We start from the raw sequence: 20,824 nt of genomic DNA, 5'->3' as shown, positions 1-20,824 counted from the left end.
GACCTGGTTTAGTCCTGGTTTGGACCTGGTTTAGACCTGGTTTAGAACTGGTTTAGACCTGGTTTGGACCTGGTTTGGACCTGGTTTAGACCTGGTTTAGACCTGGTTTAGACCTGGTTTAGACTTGGTTTAGTCCTGGTTTAGACCTGGTTTAGTCCTGGTTTAGTCCTGGTTTAGACCTGGTTTAGAACTGGTTTAGTCCTGGTTTAGACCTGGTTTAGACCTGGTTTAGACCTGGTTTAGTCTTGGTTTAGTCCTGGTTAAGTCCTGGTTTAGACCTGGTTTAGACCTGGTTTAGTTCTGGTTTAGTCCTGGTTTAGACCTGGTTAAGTCCTGGTTTAGACCTGGTTTAGTCCTGGTTTAGACCTGGTTTAGACCTGGTTTAGTCCTGGTTTAGACCTGGTTTAGTCCTGGTTTAGACCTGGTTTAGACCTGGTTTAGTCCTGGTTTAGTCCTGGTTTAGACCTGGTTTAGTCCTGGTTTAGACCTGGTTTAGTCCTGGTTTAGACCTGGTTTAGTCCTGGTTTAGACCAGGTTTAGTCCTGGTTTAGACCTGGTTTAGTCCTGGTTTAGACCTGGTTTAGACCTGGTTTAGACCTGGTTTAGTCCTGGTTTAGACCTGGTTTAGACCTGGTTTAGACCTGGTTTAGACCTGGTTTAGTCCTGGTTTAGACCTGGTTTAGACCTGGTTTAGTCCTGGTTTAGACCTGGTTTAGACCTGGTTTAGACCTGGTTTAGACCTGGTTTAGTCCTGGTTTAGACCTGGTTTAGTCCTGGTTTAGACCTGGTTTAGACCTGGTTTAGTCCTGGTTTAGTCCTGGTTTAGACCAGGTTTAGACCTGGTTTAGACCTGGTTAAGTCCTGGTTAAGTCCTGGTTTAGACCTGGTTTAGACCTGGTTTAGTCCTGGTTTAGACCTGGTTTAGACCTGGTTTAGACCTGGTTTAGACCTGGTTTATTCCTGGTTTAGACCTGGTTTAGTCCTGGTTTAGACCTGGTTTAGACCTGGTTTAGACCTGGTTTCTACCTGGTTTCTACCTGGTTTAGACCTGGTTTAGACCTGGTTTAGTCCTGGTTTAGTCCTGGTTTAGTTCTGGTTTAGTCCAGGTTTAGACCTGGTTTAGACCTGGTTTAGTCCTGGTTTAGTCCTGGTTTAGACCTGGTTTAGACCTGGTTTATTCCTGGTTTAGACCTGGTTTAGTCCTGGTTTAGTTCTTGTTTAGTCCAGGTTTAGACCTGGTTTGGACCTGGTTTAGACCTGGTTTAGACCTGGTTTAGACCTGGTTTAGACCTGGTTTAGACCTGGTTTAGACCTGGTTTAGTCCTGGTTTAGTCCTGGTTTAGTCCTGGTTTAGACCTGGTTTGGACCTGGTTTAGACCTGGTTTGGACCTGGTTTAGTCCTGGTGTAGACCTGGTTTAGACCTGGTTTAGTCCTGGTTTAGTTCTGGTTTAGTCCAGGTTTAGACCTGGTTTGGACCTGGTTTAGACCTGGTTTAGTCCTGGTTTAGACCTGGTTTAGACCTGGTTTAGTCCAGGTTTAGACCTGGTTTAGACCTGGTTTAGACCTGGTTTAGACCTGGTTTAGACCTGGTTTAGTCCTGGTTTAGTACTGGTTTAGACCTGGTTTAGACCTGGTTTAGACCTGGTTTGTACCTGGTTTAGACCTGGTTTAGACCTGGTTTAGACCTGGTTTAGACCTGGTTTAGACCTGGTTTAGTCCTGGTTTAGACCTGGTTTAGACCTGGTTTAGTCCTGGTTTAGTCCTGGTTTAGACCAGGTTTGGACCTGGTTTAGACCTGGTTTAGTCCTGGTTTAGACCTGGTTTAGACCTGGTTTAGTCCTGGTTTAGTCCTGGTTTAGACCTGGTTTAGACCTGGTTTAGTCCTGGTTTAGACCAGGTTTAGTCCTGGTTTAGACCTGGTTTAGACCTGGTTTATTCCTGGTTTAGTCCTGGTTTAGTCCTGGTTTAGACCTGGTTTAGTCCTGGTTTAGTCCTGGTTTAGTCCTGGTTTAGACCTGGTTTAGACCTGGTTTAGACCTGGTTTAGTCCTGGTTTGGACCTGGTTTAGACCTGGTTTAGTCCTGGTTTAGTCCTGGTTTAGACCTGGTTTAGTCCTGGTTTAGTCCTGGTTTAGACCTGGTTTAGACCTGGTTTAGTCCTGGTTTAGACCTGGTTTAGACCTGGTTTAGTCCTGGTTTAGTCCTGGTTTAGACCTGGTTTAGTCCTGGTTTAGACCTGGTTTAGTCCTGGTTTAGTCCTGGTTTAGACCTGGTTTAGACCTGGTTTAGTCCTGGTTTAGTCCTGGTTTAGACCTGGTTTAGTCCAGGTTTAGACCTGGTTTAGACCTGGTTTAGTCCTGGTTTAGTCCTGGTTTAGACCTGGTTTAGACCTGGTTTATTCCTGGTTTAGACCTGGTTTAGACCTGGTTTAGACCTGGTTTAGACCTGGTTTAGACCTGGTTTAGTCCTGGTTTAGTTTTGGTTTAGTCCAGGTTTAGACCTGGTTTGGACCTGGTTTAGACCTGGTTTAGTCCTGGTTTAGACCTGGTTTAGACCTGGTTTAGTCCAGGTTTAGACCTGGTTTAGACCTGGTTTAGACCTGGTTTAGACCTGGTTTAGACCTGGTTTAGTCCTGGTTTAGTCCTGGTTTAGACCTGGTTTGTACCTGGTTTAGACCTGGTTTAGACCTGGTTTAGACCTGGTTTAGTCCTGGTTTAGACCTGGTTTGGACCTGGTTTAGACCTGGTTTAGACCTGGTTTAGTCCTGGTTTAGACCTGGTTTAGACCTGGTTTAGTCCTGGTTTAGTTCTGGTTTAGTCCAGGTTTAGACCTGGTTTGGACCTGGTTTAGACCTGGTTTAGTCCTGGTTTAGACCTGGTTTAGACCTGGTTTAGTCCAGGTTTAGACCTGGTTTAGACCTGGTTTAGACCTGGTTTAGACCTGGTTTAGACCTGGTTTAGACCTGGTTTAGTCCTGGTTTAGTACTGGTTTAGACCTGGTTTAGACCTGGTTTAGACCTGGTTTGTACCTGGTTTAGACCTGGTTTAGACCTGGTTTAGACCTGGTTTAGACCTGGTTTAGACCTGGTTTAGTCCTGGTTTAGACCTGGTTTAGACCTGGTTTAGTCCTGGTTTAGTCCTGGTTTAGACCTGGTTTAGACCTGGTTTAGTCCTGGTTTAGACCAGGTTTAGTCCTGGTTTAGACCAGGTTTGGACCTGGTTTAGACCTGGTTTAGTCCTGGTTTAGACCTGGTTTAGTCCTGGTTTAGTCCTGGTTTAGACCTGGTTTAGACCTGGTTTAGTCCTGGTTTAGACCAGGTTTAGTCCTGGTTTAGACCTGGTTTAGACCTGGTTTAGACCTGGTTTAGACCTGGTTTAGTCCTGGTTTAGACCTGGTTTAGACCTGGTTTAGTCCTGGTTTAGTCCTGGTTTAGACCTGGTTTAGACCTGGTTTAGTCCTGGTTTAGTCCTGGTTTAGACCTGGTTTAGACCTGGTTTAGACCTGGTTTAGACCTGGTTTAGTCCTGGTTTATTCCTGGTTTAGTCCTGGTTTAGTCCTGGTTTAGACCTGGTTTAGTCCTGGTTTAGACCTGGTTTAGACCTGGTTTAGTCCTGGTTTAGTCCTGGTTTAGACCTGGTTTAGACCTGGTTTAGTCCTGGTTTAGTCCTGGTTTAGACCAGGTTTAGTCCTGGTTTAGACCTGGTTTAGACCTGGTTTAGACCTGGTTTAGTCCTGGTTTATTCCTGGTTTAGTCCTGGTTTAGTCCTGGTTTAGACCTGGTTTAGTCCTGGTTTAGACCTGGTTTAGACCTGGTTTAGTCCTGGTTTAGTCCTGGTTTAGACCTGGTTTAGACCTGGTTTAGTCCTGGTTTAGTCCTGGTTTAGTCCTGGTTTAGACCTGGTTTAGTCCTGGTTTGGACCTGGTTTAGACCTGGTTTAGTCCTGGTTTAGACCTGGTTTAGTCCTGGTTTAGACCTGGTTTAGACCTGGTTTAGTCCTGGTTTAGACCTGGTTTAGTCCTGGTTTAGTCCTGGTTTAGACCTGGTTTAGACCTGGTTTAGTCCTGGTTTAGACCTGGTTTAGACCTGGTTTAGTCCTGGTTTAGTCCTGGTTTAGACCTGGTTTAGTCCTGGTTTAGACCTGGTTTAGTCCTGGTTTAGACCTGGTTTAGTCCTGGTTTAGTCCTGGTTTAGACCTGGTTTAGACCTGGTTTAGTCCTGGTTTAGACCTGGTTTAGACCTGGTTTAGACCTGGTTTAGTCCTGGTTTAGTCCTGGTTTAGTCCTGGTTTAGACCTGGTTTAGACCTGGTTTAGACCTGGTTTAGTCCTGGTTTGGACCTGGTTTAGACCTGGTTTAGTCCTGGTTTAGACCTGGTTTAGTCCTGGTTTAGACCTGGTTTAGACCTGGTTTAGTCCTGGTTTAGACCTGGTTTAGACCTGGTTTAGTCCTGGTTTAGTCCTGGTTTAGACCTGGTTTAGACCTGGTTTAGACCTGGTTTAGTCCTGGTTTGGACCTGGTTTAGACCTGGTTTAGTCCTGGTTTAGACCTGGTTTAGTCCTGGTTTAGACCTGGTTTAGACCTGGTTTAGTCCTGGTTTAGACCTGGTTTAGTCCTGGTTTAGTCCTGGTTTAGACCTGGTTTAGACCTGGTTTAGTCCTGGTTTAGACCTGGTTTAGTCCTGGTTTAGTCCTGGTTTAGACCTGGTTTAGAACTGGTTTAGACCTGGTTTAGACCTGGTTTAGTCCTGGTTTAGACCTGGTTTAGTCCTGGTTTAGTCCTGGTTTAGACCTGGTTTGGACCTGGTTTAGACCTGGTTTAGACCTGGTTTAGTCCTGGTTTAGTCCTGGTTTAGACCAGGTTTAGTTTAGTCCTGGTTTAGTCCTGGTTTAGTCCTGGTTTAGACCTGGTTTAGTCCTGGTTTAGACCAGGTTTAGTCCTGGTTTAGACCAGGTTTAGTTTAGTCCTGGTTTAGTCCTGGTTTAGTCCTGGTTTATACCTGGTTTAGACCTGGTTTAGACCTGGTTTAGACCTGGTTTAGTCCTGGTTTAGACCTGGTTTAGACCTGGTTTAGTCCTGGTTTAGTCCTGGTTTAGACCTGGTTTAGTCCTGGTTTAGACCTGGTTTAGACCTGGTTTAGACCTGGTTTAGACCTGGTTTAGTCCTGGTTTAGACCTGGTTTAGTCCTGGTTTAGACCTGGTTTAGTCCTGGTTTAGAAATGGTTTAGACCTGGTTTAGACCTGGTTTAGACCTGGTTTAGACCTGGTTTAGTCCTGGTTTAGTCCTGGTTTAGACCTGGTTTAGACCTGGTTTAGTCTGGTTTAGTCCTGGTTTGGACCTGGTTTAGTCCTGGTTTAGACCTGGTTTAGACCTGGTTTAGTCCTGGTTTAGTCCTGGTTTAGTCCTGGTTTAGACCTGGTTTAGACCTGGTTTAGTCCTGGTTTAGTCCTGGTTTAGACCTGGTTTAGTCCTGGTTTGGACCTGGTTTAGTCCTGGTTTAGACCTGGTTTAGTCCTGGTTTAGACCTGGTTTAGTCCTGGTTTGGACCTGGTTTAGTCCTGGTTTAGACCTGGTTTAGACCTGGTTTAGACCTGGTTTAGTCCTGGTTTAGACCTGGTTTAGACCTGGTTTAGACCTGGTTTAGACCTGGTTTAGACCTGGTTTAGTCCTGGTTTAGTCCTGGTTTAGTCCTGGTTTGGACCTGGTTTAGTCCTGGTTTAGACCTGGTTTAGACCTGGTTTAGACCTGGTTTAGACCTGGTTTAGTCCTGGTTTAGTCCTGGTTTAGTCCTGGTTTGGACCTGGTTTAGACCTGGTTTAGTCCTGGTTTAGTCCTGGTTTAGACCTGGTTTAGACCTGGTTTAGTCCTGGTTTAGACCTGGTTTAGTCCTGGTTTAGTCCTGGTTTGGACCTGGTTTAGTCCTGGTTTAGACCTGGTTTAGTCCTGGTTTAGTCCTGGTTTAGTCCTGGTTTAGTCCTGGTTTAGACCTGGTTTAGTCCTGGTTTAGTCCTGGTTTGGACCTGGTTTAGTCCTGGTTTAGACCTGGTTTAGTCCTGGTTTAGTCCTGGTTTAGACCTGGTTTAGTCCTGGTTTAGTCCTGGTTTAGACCTGGTTTAGTCCTGGTTTAGTCCTGGTTTAGACCTGGTTTAGTCCTGGTTTAGACCTGGTTTAGACCTGGTTTAGTACTGGTTTAGACCTAGTTTAGTCCTGGTTTAGACCTGGTTTAGACCTGGTTTAGTCCTGGTTTAGTCCTGGTTTAGACCTGGTTTAGACCTGGTTTAGTCCTGGTTTAGTCCTGGTTTAGTCCTGGTTTAGACCTGGTTTAGACCTGGTTTAGTCCTGGTTTAGTCTGGTTTAGACCTGGTTTAGTCCTGGTTTAGTCCTGGTTTAGTCTGGTTTAGACCTGGTTTAGACCTGGTTTAGTCTGGTTTAGTCCTGGTTTAGTCCTGGTTTAGACCTGGTTTAGACCTGGTTTAGTCCTGGTTTAGTCTGGTTTAGTCCTGGTTTAGTCCTGGTTTAGACCTGGTTTAGACCTGGTTTAGTACTGGTTTAGACCTGGTTTAGTCCTGGTTTAGACCTGGTTTAGACCTGGTTTAGTCCTGGTTTAGTCCTGGTTTAGACCTGGTTTAGACCTGGTTTAGTCCTGGTTTAGTCATGGTTTAGTCCTGGTTTAGACCTGGTTTAGACCTGGTTTAGTCCTGGTTTAGACCTGGTTTAGTCCTGGTTTAGACCTGGTTTAGACCTGGTTTAGTCCTGGTTTAGTCCTGGTTTAGACCTGGTTTAGACCTGGTTTAGTCCTGGTTTAGTCCTGGTTTAGTCCTGGTTTAGACCTGGTTTAGACCTGGTTTAGTCCTGGTTTAGACCTGGTTTAGACCTGGTTTAGACCTGGTTTAGTCCTGCTTTAGTCCTGGTTTAGTCCTGGTTTAGTCCTGGTTTAGTCCTGGTTTAGTCTGGTTTAGACCTGGTTTAGACCTGGTTTAGTCCTGGTTTAGACCTGGTTTAGTCCTGGTTTAGACCTGGTTTAGACCTGGTTTAGTACTGGTTTAGACCTGGTTTAGTCCTGGTTTAGACCTGGTTTAGACCTGGTTTAGTCCTGGTTTAGTCCTGGTTTAGACCTGGTTTAGACCTGGTTTAGTCCTGGTTTAGTCCTGGTTTAGTCCTGGTTTAGACCTGGTTTAGACCTGGTTTAGTCCTGGTTTAGACCTGGTTTAGACCTGGTTTAGTCCTGGTTTAGTCCTGGTTTAGACCTGGTTTAGACCTGGTTTAGTCCTGGTTTAGTCCTGGTTTAGTCCTGGTTTAGACCTGGTTTAGACCTGGTTTAGTCCTGGTTTAGACCTGGTTTAGTCCTGGTTTAGACCTGGTTTAGTCCTGGTTTAGTCCTGGTTTAGACCTGGTTTAGACCTGGTTTAGTCCTGGTTTAGTCCTGGTTTAGTCCTGGTTTAGACCTGGTTTAGACCTGGTTTAGTCCTGGTTTAGACCTGGTTTAGTCCTGGTTTAGACCTGGTTTAGTCCTGGTTTAGACCTGGTTTAGACCTGGTTTAGTCCTGGTTTAGACCTGGTTTAGTCCTGGTTTAGACCTGGTTTAGACCTGGTTTAGTCCTGGTTTAGTCCTGGTTTAGACCTGGTTTAGACCTGGTTTAGTCCTGGTTTAGTCCTGGTTTAGTCCTGGTTTAGACCTGGTTTAGACCTGGTTTAGTCCTGGTTTAGACCTGGTTTAGACCTGGTTTAGTCCTGGTTTAGTCCTGGTTTAGACCTGGTTTAGACCTGGTTTAGTCCTGGTTTAGTCCTGGTTTAGACCTGGTTTAGACCTGGTTTAGTCCTGGTTTAGTCCTGGTTTAGTCCTGGTTTAGACCTGGTTTAGACCTGGTTTAGTCCTGGTTTAGACCTGGTTTAGTCCTGGTTTAGACCTGGTTTAGTCCTGGTTTAGTCCTGGTTTAGACCTGGTTTAGACCTGGTTTAGTCCTGGTTTAGTCCTGGTTTAGTCCTGGTTTAGACCTGGTTTAGACCTGGTTTAGTCCTGGTTTAGACCTGGTTTAGTCCTGGTTTAGACCTGGTTTAGTCCTGGTTTAGACCTGGTTTAGTCCTGGTTTAGACCTGGTTTAGACCTGGTTTAGTCCTGGTTTAGACCTGGTTTAGTCCTGGTTTAGACCTGGTTTAGACCTGGTTTAGTCCTGGTTTAGACCTGGTTTAGTCCTGGTTTAGACCTGGTTTAGTCCTGGTTTAGTCCTGCTTTCTCTGCTGCAGGTTCAGTGGATCTGAAGTGGAGCAGAAGATGCTTGAGGTGAGTTTGATCTTTTTGCTTTAAACTAAATCCGGTTCAAAAACAAATATTTTAGACTAAATGATGAGCTTGATTGTGATTGGTTGTGAACTGAATCACCTGGTGGGCGTCTCTGGTACCGCACCCTGATGGTCTTACCTCTCAGGACTTTGATGGTAGTTTAGACGCTCCTCCATGTGGGGTTCCCCAGGGGTGGATTTTAGGTCCTGTGTTTTTGAACATGTCCCTGCTCCCTCTGGTGGAGACATCAGGACACGTCCATGTCCACATTCTGCTGAAGACAAACTGTTTTAAAGCTTTTTAACTTCTCCAGTTCGAACAGGACAAAAGTGAAGTTTTAGTTATTAGTCCTATGAACAGTAGACCTGGTTTAGACCTGGTTTAGACCTGGTTTAGACCTGGTTTAGACCTGGTTTAGTCCTGGTTTAGACCTGGTTTAGACCTGGTTTAGACCTGGTTTAGACCTGGTTTAGACCTGGTTTAGACCTGGTTTAGTCCTGGTTTAGACCTGGTTTAGTCCTGGTTTAGTCCTGGTTTAGACCTGGTTTAGACCTGGTTTAGTCCTGGTTTAGACCTGGTTTAGACCTGGTTTAGTCCTGGTTTAGACCTGGTTTAGACCTGGTTTAGACCTGGTTTAGACCTGGTTTAGACCTGGTTTAGACCTGGTTTAGTCCTGGTTTAGACCTGGTTTAGACCTGGTTTAGACCTGGTTTAGACCTGGTTTAGACCTGGTTTAGTCCTGGTTTAGACCTGGTTTAGTCCTGGTTTAGTCCTGGTTTAGACCTGGTTTAGTCCTGGTTTAGTCCTGGTTTAGACCTGGTTTAGACCTGGTTTAGACCTGGTTTAGTCCTGGTTTAGTCCTGGTTTAGACCTGGTTTAGACCTGGTTTAGACCTGGTTTAGTCCTGGTTTAGACCTGGTTTAGTCCTGGTTTAGTCCTGGTTTAGTCCTGGTTTAGACCTGGTTTAGACCTGGTTTAGACCTGGTTTAGACCTGGTTAAGTCCTGGTTTAGACCTGGTTTAGACCTGGTTTAGACCTGGTTTAGTCCTGGTTTAGACCTGGTTTAGTCCTGGTTTAGACCTGGTTTAGACCTGGTTTAGTCCAGGTTTAGTCCTGGTTTAGACCTGGTTTAGTCCTGGTTTAGTCCTGGTTTAGACCTGGTTTAGACCAGGTTTAGTCCTGGTTTAGACCTGGTTTAGTCCTGGTTTAGACCTGGTTTAGACCTGGTTTAGACCTGGTTTAGTCCTGGTTTAGACCTGGTTTAGTCCTGGTTTAGACCTGTTTTAGACCTGGTTTAGTCCTGGTTTAGTCCTGGTTTAGACCTGGTTTAGTCCTGGTTTAGTCCTGGTTTAGACCTGGTTTAGACCTGGTTTAGACCCAGTTTAAGACCCAGGTTAAGTCCTGGTTTAGTCCTGGTTTAGTCCTGGTTTAGTCCTGATTTAGACCTGGTTTAGACCTGGTTTAGTCCTGGTTTATTCCTGGTTTAGTCCTGGTTTAGTCCTGATTTAGTCCTGGTTTAGACCTGGTTTAGTCCTGATTTAGTCCTGGTTTAGTCCTGATTTAGTCCTGGTTTAGACCTGGTTTAGACCTGGTTTAGTCCTGGTTTAGTCCTGGTTTAGTCCTGGTTTAGACCTGGTTTAGTCCTGGTTTATTCCTGGTTTAGACCTGGTTTAGACCTGGTTTAGACCTGGTTTAGTCCTGGTTTGGACCTGGTTTAGACCTGGTTTAGACCTGGTTTAGACCTGGTTTAGTCCTGGTTTAGACCTGGTTTAGACCTGGTCTAGACCTGGTTTAGTCCTGGTTTAGTCCTGGTTTAGTCCTGGTTTAGTCCTGGTTTAGACCTGGTTTAGACCTGGTTTAGTCCTGGTTTAGTCCTGGTTTAGACCTGGTTTAGACCTGGTTTATTCCTGGTTTAGTCCTGGTTTAGTCCTGGTTTTGTCCTGGTTTAGACCTGGTTTAGTCCTGGTTTAGTCCTGGTTTAGATCTGGTTTAGACCTGGTTTAGACCTGGTTTAGTCCTGGTTTATTCCTGGTTTAGTCCTGGTTTAGTCCTGGTTTTGTCCTGGTTTAGACCTGGTTTAGACATGGTTTAGACCTGGTTTAGACCTGGTTTAGACCTGGTTTAGACCTGGTTTAGTCCTGATTTAGACCTGGTTTAGACCCAGTTTAAGACCTGGTTAAGTCCAGTTTAAGACCTGTCCTGGTTCTCTAGTCCAGTGTGGTCCTGCGTGTGGTCCAGATGCCTCTCGTCCAATCGGTGCTACAGTCCCTGAGCTCCGCCTACTCTCAGGTAAGGTCCGCCCTTTCTCCTGTTGCTGTGGTAACGCTGTGACTGACTCTGAACCGGTCGCCCTCAGGTGAAGGGGCGTCACCCGTTGCTGCAGATTGTGGGGGGCGTGGCTGAGCTGGGCGTGGTCAGCGTGTCACAGGCCGCGATGAAACAGGCCACGCCCCTCTTCACCAGCTTCGAGCCTCAGAGTGAGTATTATGAAGTATTATGAAGTATTATGAAGTTTTATGAAGTAATATGAAGTAATGTGAAGAAGTATTATGTAGTATTATGAAAAAGTATTACGTAGTAATATGAGGTATTATGAAGTAATATGAAGTATTAAAAGAAGTATTATTTAGTAATATCAAGTATTATTAAGTATTATGAAGTAGTATGAAGTAGTATGAAGTATTACGAAGAATTATGAGGTATTATGAAGTATTATGAAGTATTGTGAAGAAGTATGATGTAGTATTATGAAGAAGTATTATGAAGTACTATGAAGTATTATGAAGTAATAAGAAGTATTATGAAGTAGTATTATGTAGTAATATGAAGTATTATGAAGTAATATGAAGTATTATAAAGCATTGTGACGAAGTATGATGTAGTAATATGAAGTATTATGAAGTATTCTGAAGTAATAATAAGTATTATGAAGTAAAATTAAGTAGTATGAAGTAGTAATATGTAGAATTATGTAGTAATCTGAAGTATTATGAAGTATTATGAGGTATTATGAAGTATTATGAAGTATTGTGAAAAAGTATGATGTAGTAATATAAAGTATTATGTAGTAATCTGAAGTATTATGAAGTAATATAAAGTAAAAGAAGTATTATAAAGTAGTAATATGTAGTATTATGAAGAAGAATTACGTGGTAATATGAAGTATTATGAAGAAGTATTTTGAAGTAATATGAAGTATTATGAAGCATTACATAGTATTATGAAGTATTATGAAGAAGTATTATGTAGTAATCTGAAATATTATGAAATAATATGAAGTATTATGAAGAAGTATTTTGAAGTAATATGAAGTATTATGAAGCATTACATAGTATTATGAAGTATTATGAAGAAGTATTACGTAGTATTATGAAGTATTATGAAGCATTACATAGTATTATGAAGTATGAAGTAGTTTTATGAAGAAGTATTATGTAGTATTAAGAAGTAATATGAAGAAGTATTATGTAGTATTAAGAAGTAGTATGAAGAAGTATTATGTAGTATTATGAAGTATTATAAAGAAGTATTATGAAGTAATATGAGGAAGTATTATGTAGTATAATGAATATGAAGTATTATTAAGAAGTATTATGTAGCATTATGAAGTATTATGAAGTAATATGAAGAAGTATTATGTAGTATTATGAAGTAATATGAAGAAGTATTATGTAGTATTATGAAGTAATATGAAGAAGTATTATGTAGTATTATGAAGAAGTATTATGTAGTATTATGAAGTATTATGAAGTATAATAATGAGGTATTATGTAGTATTATGAAGTATTATGAAGTATAATAATGAGGTATTATGTAGTATTATGAAGTAATATGAAGAAGTATTATGTAGTATTATGAAGTAATATGAAGAAGTATTATGTAGTATTATGAAGAAGTATTATGTAGTATTATGAAGTATAATAAAGAAGTATTATGTAGTATTATGAAGTAATATGAAGAAGTATTATGTAGTATTATGAAGTAATATGAAGAAGGATTATGTAGTATTATGAAGAAGTATTATGTAGTATTATGAAGTATTATAAAGAAGTATTATGTGGTATTATGAAGTAATATGAGGAAGTATTATGTAGTATAATGAATATGAAGTATTATTAAGAAGTATTATGTAGCATTATGAAGTATTATGAAGTAATATGAAGAAGTATTATGTAGTATTATGAAGAAGTATTATGTAGTATTATGAAGTATAATAAAGAAGTATTATGTAGTATTATGAAGTAATATGAAGAAGTATTATGTAGTATTATGAAGTAATATGAAGAAGGATTATGTAGTATTATGAAGTATTATGAAGTAATATAAAGTAATATGAAGTATTATGAAGTGATATCAAGTTTTATGAAGTATTATGAAGAAAATGAAGTAAATGAAGTAAATGAAGTAAATGAAGTAAATGAAGTGTTATGAAGTAATCTGAAGTATTATGAAGTAATATGAAGTATTATGAAGTATTATGAAGTACTATGAAGTATAATGAAGAAGTATTATGTTGTATTATGAAGTATTATGTTGTATTATGAAGAAGTATTATGTAGTATTATGAAGTATTATGAAGTATAATAAAGAAGTATTATGTAGTATTATGAAGTATTATGAAGTATAATAATGAGGTATTATGTAGTATTATGAAGTAATATGAAGAAGTATTATGTAGTATTATGAAGTAATATGAAGAAGCATTATGAAGTATTATAAAGTATTAAGAAGTAATATAAAGTAATATGAAGTATTATGAAGTAGTAATATGTAGTATTATGAAGTATTATGAAGAAGAAGGATTTGGTAATCTGAAGTATTATGAAGTAATATGAAGTATTATGAAGTATTATGAAGTACTATGAAGTATTATGAAGAAGTATTATGAAGTATTATGAAGTAATATGAAGTAATATGAAGTATTATGTTGTATTAAGAAGAAGTATTATGTAGTATTATGAAGTATTATGAAGTATATTAAAGAAGTATTATGTAGTATTATGAAGTATTATGAAGTATAATAAAGACGTATTATGGAGTATTATGAAGTAATATGAAGAAGTATTATGTAGTATTATGAAGTATTATGAAGAAGTATTATGTAGTATTATGAAGTATTATGAAGAAGTATTATGAAGAAATATGAAGTATTATGAAGAAGTATTGGGTAATATTATGAAGTAATATGAAGTATTATGAAGTATTATGAAGTAATATGAAGAAATATTATGCAGTATTATGAAGACGTATTATATATTATTATCAAGTGTTATGAAGTATTACGTAGTATTATGAAGTATTATGAAGTAGTTTTACATAGTATTACGTTGTATTATGAAGAAGTATTATGTAGTATTACGTAGTATTATGAAGTATTATGAAGAAGTATTACGTAGAATTATGAAGTTATATGAAGAAGTATTATGAAGTATTACGAAGTAATATGAAGTATTATGAAGTATTATGAAGAAGTATTATGTAGTATTATGAAGTAATATGAAGAAGTATTATGTAGTATTAGGAAGTATTATGAAGTATTATGAAGAAGTATTATGTAGTAATCTGAAGTATTATGAAGTAATATGAAGTATTGTGAAGAAGTATGATGTAGTAATATGAAGTATTATGAAGTACTATGACGTATTATGAAGAAGTATTATGAAGAAGTATTATGTAGTATTATGTCGTAGTATTATGAAGTAATATGAAGTATAATGAAAAAGTATTATGTAGTAATCTGTAGTATCATGAGGTAAAATGAAGTATTGTAAAGAAGTATGATGTAGTACTATAAAGTAATATGAAGTATTATGAAGAAGTATAGTGACCGAAAGAACAAGATCGCGGATACAAGCGGTCAAAATGAGTTTCCTCCACCTTGTGGCTGGGCGATAGATGTGGCTAGAGCAGAGAGTGTTGATCTAGAGCAGAGAGAGTTCATCTAGAGCAGAGAGAGTTAATCTAGAGCAGAGATAATTCATCTAGAGCAGAGAGTGTTGATCTAGAGCAGAGAGAGTTCATCTAGAGCAGAGAGAGTTCATCTAGAGCAGAGAGAGTTCATCTAGAGCAGAGAGTGTTGATCTAGAGCAGAGAGAGTTCATCTAGAGCAGAGAGAGTTCATCTAGAGCAGAGAGAGTTCATCTAGAGCAGAGATAATTCATCTAGAGCAGAGAGTGTTGATCTAGAGCAGAGAGAGTTCATCTAGAGCAGAGAGAGTTCATCTAGAGCAGAGATAATTCATCTAGAGCAGAGAGTGTTCATCTAGAGCAGAGAGAGTTCATCTAGAGCAGAGAGAGTTCATCTAGAGCAGAGATAATTCATCTAGACAGAGAGAGTTCATCTAGAGCAGAGAGAGTTCATCTAGAGCAGAGAGTGTTCATCTAGAGCAGAGAGTGTTCATCTAGAGCAGAGAGAGTTCATCTAGAGCAGAGAGAGTTCATCTAGAGCAGAGAGAGTTCATCTAGAGCGGAGAGAGTTCATCTAGAGCAGAGAGTGTTCATCTAGAGCAGAGAGAGTTCATCTAGAGCAGAGAGAGTTCATCTAGAGCAGAGAGTGTTCATCTAGAGCAGAGAGTGTTCATCTAGAGCGCAGAGTGTTCATCTAGAGCAGAGAGAGTTCATCTAGAGCAGAGAGTGTTCATCTAGAGCAGAGAGTGTTCATCTAGAGCAGAGAGAGTTCATCTAGAGCAGAGAGAGTTCATCTAGAGCAGAGAGTTTTCATCTAGAGCGGAGAGTGTTCATCTAGAGCAGAGAGAGTTCATCTAGAGCAGAGAGTGTTCATCTAGAGCAGAGAGAGTTCATCTAGAGCGGAGAGAGTTCATCTAGAGCAGAGAGTGTTCATCTAGAGCAGAGAGAGTTCATCTAGAGCAGAGAGTGTTCATCTAGAGCTGAGAGTGTTCATCTAGAGCAGAGAGAGTTCATCTAGAGCAGAGTGTTCATCTAGAGCAGAGAGTGTTCATCTAGAGCAGAGAGAGTTCATCTAGAGCAGAGAGTGTTCATCTAGAGCAGAGAGAGTTCATCTAGAGCAGAGAGTGTTCATCTAGAGCAGAGAGAGTTCATCTAGAGCAGAGAGAGTTCATCTAGAGCAGAGAGAGTTCATCTAGAGCAGAGAGAGTTCATCTAGAGCAGAGAGTGTTCATCTAGAGCAGAGAGTGTTCATCTAGAGCAGAGAGAGTTCATCTAGAGCAGAGAGTGTTCATCTAGAGCAGAGAGTGTTCATCTAGAGCAGAGAGAGTTCATCTAGAGCAGAGATAATTCATCTAGAGCAGAGAGAGTTCATCTAGAGCAGAGATAATTCATCTAGAGCAGAGAGCGTTCATCTAGAGCTGAGAGTGTTCATCTAGAGCAGAGAGAGTTCATCTAGAGCAGAGATAATTCATCTAGAGCAGAGATAATTCATCTAGAGCAGAGAGAGTTAATCTAGAGCAGAGATAATTCATCTAGAGCAGAGATAATTCATCTAGAGCAGAGAGAGTTCATCTAGAGCAGAGAGTGTTCCTCTAGAGCAGAGATAATTCATCTAGAGCAGAGATAATTCATCTAGAGCAGAGAGAGTTAATCTAGAGCAGAGATAATTCATCTAGAGCAGAGATAATTCATCTAGAGCAGAGAGAGTTCATCTAGAGCAGAGAGTGTTCCTCTAGAGCAGAGAGTGTTCATCTAGAGCAGAGATAATTCATCTAGAGCAGAGATAATTCATCTAGAGCAGAGAGAGTTAATCTAGAGCAGAGATAATTCATCTAGAGCAGAGATAATTCATCTAGAGCAGAGAGAGTTCATCTAGAGCAGAGAGTGTTCCTCTAGAGCAGAGAGTGTTCATCTAGAGCAGAGATAATTCATCTAGAGCAGAGATAATTCATCTAGAGCAGAGAGAGTTCATCTAGAGCAGAGAGAGTTCATCTAGAGAAGAGAGAGTTCATCTAGAGCAGAGAGCGTTCCTCAGGCAGATGAAGAGTGCTCTGTATTTACTATTGTCGTTAGCATTAGCTGTTAGCATTAGCTCTTAGCTTTAGCTGTTAGCATTAGCGTTAGCTGTTAGCTTGAATATTCTAGAGGGTGTGGGCTGTAACACATTTGGCATTTTCCGTCTGAAAAACATGTGAATCGTCATTGTTGAGTTTGTAAAATGTCGGTCTTTTATTTCAGATGATTATTAGCGTTTAAGTGACATCTGAGCTAAAGGCTAACATGTGAGCTAAAGGCTAACATCTGAGCTACAGGCTAACATCTGAGCTACAGGCTAACATCTGAGCTAAAGGCTAACATCTGAGCTAAAGGCTAACATGTGAGCTAAAGGCTAACATCTGAGCTACAGGCTAACATCTGAGCTACAGGCTAACATCTGAGCTAAAGGCTAACATCTGAGCTAAAGGCTAACATGTGAGCCAAAGGCTAACATGTGAGCTACAGGCTAACATCTGAGCTAAAGGCTAACATGTGAGCCAAAGGCTAACATGTGAGCTACAGGCTAACATCTGAGCTAAAGGCTAACATCTGAGCTAAAGGCTAACATGTGAGCCAAAGGCTAACATGTGAGCTAAAGGCTAACATCTGAGCTAAAGGCTAACATCTGAGCTACAGGCTAACATCTGAGCTACAGGCTAACATGTGAGCTAAAGGCTAACATCTGAGCTACAGGCTAACATCTGAGCTACAGGCTAACATCTGAGCTAAAGGCTAACATCTGAGCTAAAGGCTAACATGTGAGCCAAAGGCTAACATGTGAGCTACAGGCTAACATCTGAGCTAAAGGCTAACATGTGAGCCAAAGGCTAACATGTGAGCTACAGGCTAACATCTGAGCTAAAGGCTAACATCTGAGCTAAAGGCTAACATGTGAGCCAAAGGCTAACATGTGAGCTAAAGGCTAACATCTGAGCTAAAGGCTAACATCTGAGCTACAGGCTAACATCTGAGCTACAGGCTAACATGTGAGCTAAAGGCTAACATCTGAGCTAAAGGCTAACATCTGAGCTACAGGCTAACATCTGAGCTACAGGCTAACATCTGAGCTAAAGGCTAACATCTGAGCTAAAGGCTAACATGTGAGCCAAAGGCTAACATGTGAGCTACAGGCTAACATCTGAGCTAAAGGCTAACATTTGAGCTAAAGGCTAACATGTGAGCCAAAGGCTAACATCTGAGCTAAAGGCTAACATCTGAGCTAAAAGCTAACATTTGAGCTAAAGGCTAACATCTGAGCTAAAGGCTAACATCTGAGCTAAAGGCTAGCATCTGAGCTAAAGGCTAATATCTGAGCTAAAGGCTACTATCTGAGCTAAAAGCTAACATCTGAGCTAAAGGCTAACATTTGAGCTAAAGGCTAACATCTGAGCTAAAGGCTAGCATCTGAGCTAAAGGCTAATATCTGAGCTAAAGGCTAACATCTGAGCTAAAAGCTAACATCTGAGCTAAAGGCTAATATCTGAGCTAAAGGCTAACATCTGAGCTAAAGGCTAACATCTGAGCTAAAGGCTAACATCCGAGCTAACGGCTAATATCTGAGCTAAATGCTAACATTTGAGCTAAAGCCTAACATCTGAGCTAAAGGCTAATATCTGAGCTAAAGGCTATCATCTGAGCTACAGGCTAACATCTGAGCTACAGGCTAACATCTGAGCTAAAGGCTATCATCTGAGCTACAGGCTAACATCTGAGCTACAGGCTAACATCTGAGCTACAGGCTAACATCTGAGCTACAGGCTAAAATCTGAGCTGAAGCTTCATGTTCTCTGTGTTTCAGTCGGAAAAGCAAACTCTCTGGCTCTTCAGGGTTTGGACCAACTGGAGCAGAACTTCCCCATCCTCCAGCAGTCCACAGACGAGGTGATTCCTGGTCCTGGTCCAGGTCCTGGTCCTGGTCCTGGTCTTGGTCCTGGTCCTGGTCCTGGTTTATTCTCATCGTCAATGAGAATAAACCTCCTCTCACCTGTAGCTCCTCCTCTCACCTGCAGCTCCTCCTCTCACCTGTAGCTCCTCCTCCTCTCACCTGCAGCTCCTCCTCTCACCTGTAGCTCCTCCTCCTCTCACCTGTAGCTCCTCCTCCTCTCACCTGCATCTCCTCCTCTCACCTGCAGCTCCTTCTCTCACCTGTAGCTCCTCCTCTCACCTGCAGCTCCTCCTCTCACCTGTAGCTCCTCCTCCTCTCACCTGCAGCTCCTCCTCTCACCTGTAGCTCCTCCTCCTCTCACCTGTAGCTCCTCCTCCTCTCACCTGCATCTCCTCCTCTCACCTGCAGCTCCTTCTCTCACCTGTAGCTCCTCCTCTCACCTGCAGCTCCTCCTCTCACCTGTAGCTCCTCCTCCTCTCACCTGCAGCTCCTCCTCTCACCTGTAGCTCCTCCTCCTCTCACCTGTAGCTCCTCCTCCTCTCACCTGCATCTCCTCCTCTCACCTGCAGCTCCTTCTCTCACCTGTAGCTCCTCCTCCTCTCACCTGCAGCTCCTCCTCTCACCTGTAGCTCCTCCTCCTCTCACCTGCAGCTCCTCCTCTCACCTGTAGCTCCTCCTCCTCTCACCTGTAGCTCCTCCTCCTCTCACCTGTAGCTCCTCCTCCTCTCACCTGTAGCTCCTCCTCCTCTCACCTGCATCTCCTCCTCTCACCTGTAGCTCCTCCTCTCACCTGCAGCTCCTCCTCTCACCTGTAGCTCCTCCTCCTCTCACCTGCAGCTCCTCCTCTCACCTGTAGCTCCTCCTCCTCTCACCTGTAGCTCCTCCTCCTCTCACCTGTAGCTCCTCACCTGTAGCTCCTCCTCCTCTCACCTGTAGCTCCTCCTCCTCTCACCTGCATCTCCTTCTCTCACCTGTAGCTCCTCCTCCTCTCACCTGCAGCTCCTCCTCTCACCTGTAGCTCCTCCTCCTCTCACCTGCAGTTCTCTGTGTTTCCTGTAGGTGGCGTCTCACCTGCGTGATGCTCTGGCAGTGACCCTGGATGACCTGCAGCTGTGGTTGGTGGAGGGCGTGGACCTTGCGCTGGAGGGCGTGGAGAGAGGGGCGGAGCTTGTGACGGAAAGAAGTCGCACGCTGCTGAGGTCGTTTCAGGGGTCAAAGGTCGGACAAGTCGCCTTCTCGGGACTCGACGACCTCCTGACCCGACTGGAAGAGGTCACGGCCTTTTACCTGCCCCTGCCGCCCACGCTGCGTAAGCCAGATGCCCTGTGTGTCAGATTCCTACTCTTGACCTCTTGACCTTTTGAACCATTGACCTCTTGACCACTTGACCTCTTGACCTCAGGCCTGCAGTGGGAGCAGAGGATGCAGCAGTTCGAGGACGAGGACGAGGATGAGCCGAGCGTTTGGACTCGAGTCCGAAGTCTGGTTCTGATCCTGGTCCTGCAGATCTACCACAGACTCATGAAGACCAGGGACCAGCTGCAGAGAAGTGTGGGCGGAGTCAAGACCATCGCCCACGCCGTGAGTCCTGAGAGAGACCAGAGAGAGACAAGAGAGAGACCAGAGAGAGACCAGAGAGAGACCAGAGAGAGACAAGAGAGAGACAAGAGAGAGACCAGAGAGAGACCAGAGAGAGACCAGAGAGAGACCAGAGAGAGACCAGAGAGAGACCAGAGAGAGACAAGAGAGAGACCAGAGAGAGACAAGAGAGAGACCAGAGAGAGACCAGAGAGAGACCAGAGAGAGACCAGAGAGAGACAAGAGAGAGACTAGAGAGAGACCAGAGAGAGACAAGATAGAGACCAGAGAGAGACAAGAGAGGGACCAGAGAGAGACAAGAGAGAGACCAGAGAGAGACAAGAGAGAGACCAGAGAGAGACCAGAGAGAGACAAGAGAGAGACCAGAGAGAGACAAGAGAGGGACCAGAGAGAGACAAGAGAGAGACCAGAGAGAGACAAGAGAGAGACCAGAGAGAGACCAGAGAGAGACCAGAGAGAGACCAGAGAGAGACCAGAGAGAGACCAGAGAGAGACAAGAGAGAGAGACCAGAGAGAGACCAGATAGAGACAAGAGAGAGACCAGAGAGAGAGACCAGAGAGAGACAAGAGAGGGACCAGAGAGAGACCAGAGAGAGACCAGAGAGAGAGACCAGAGAGAGACAAGAGAGAGACCAGAGAGAGAGACCAGAGAGAGACCAGAGAGAGAGACCAGAGAGAGACCAGAGAGAGACCAGAGAGAGACCAGAGTGAGAGACCAGAGAGAGAGACCAGAGAGAGACCAGAGAGAGACAAGAGAGAGACCAGAGTTAGAGACCAGAGAGAGAGAGACCAGAGAGAGACCAGAGAGAGACAAGAGAGAGACCAGAGAGAGACCTGAGAGACATGAGACCAGAGAGACATGAGACCAGAGAGAGACCAGGGAGAGACAAGAGAGAGACCAGAGAGAGACCAGAGAGAGACAAGAGAGAGACAAGAGAGAGAGACCAGAGAGAGACAAGAGAGAGACAAGAGAGAGAGACCAGAGAGAGAGACCAGAGAGAGACCAGAGAGAGACTAGAGAGAGACCAGAGAGAGACCAGGGAGAGACAAGAGAGAGAGACCAGAGAGAGACAAGAGAGAGACCAGAGAGAGACCTGAGAGACATGAGACCAGAGAGA

General features: G+C 42.8%; 1 protein-coding gene across 1 annotated transcript; it reads left to right on the top strand.

The window, feature by feature from the left end:
• The first annotated feature begins 8,234 nt into the window (after positions 1 to 8,234).
• On the top strand, positions 8,235 to 20,584 carry LOC140374664 (perilipin-2-like). Its single transcript, XM_072461629.1, has 7 exons — positions 8,235 to 8,279; positions 10,491 to 10,568; positions 10,636 to 10,756; positions 18,021 to 18,103; positions 19,167 to 19,416; positions 19,510 to 19,688; positions 20,270 to 20,584. The coding sequence occupies exons 1-7, from the start codon at positions 8,271 to 8,273 to the stop codon at positions 20,567 to 20,569; spliced, it is 1,020 nt and encodes a 339-aa protein (XP_072317730.1). The 5' UTR covers positions 8,235 to 8,270; the 3' UTR covers positions 20,570 to 20,584.
• Positions 20,585 to 20,824: the final 240 nt, after the last annotated feature.

This window comes from Eucyclogobius newberryi, unplaced genomic scaffold, assembly GCF_026437365.1.
Source record: "Eucyclogobius newberryi isolate DKJ021-1_F unplaced genomic scaffold, fEucNew1.0.hap1 SCAF_3, whole genome shotgun sequence".
NCBI classification, from domain to species: Eukaryota; Metazoa; Chordata; class Actinopteri; order Gobiiformes; family Gobiidae; genus Eucyclogobius; species Eucyclogobius newberryi.
The sequence above is the reverse complement of the archived record's forward strand: the minus strand, read 5'-3'. Positions and strand labels throughout refer to the sequence as shown.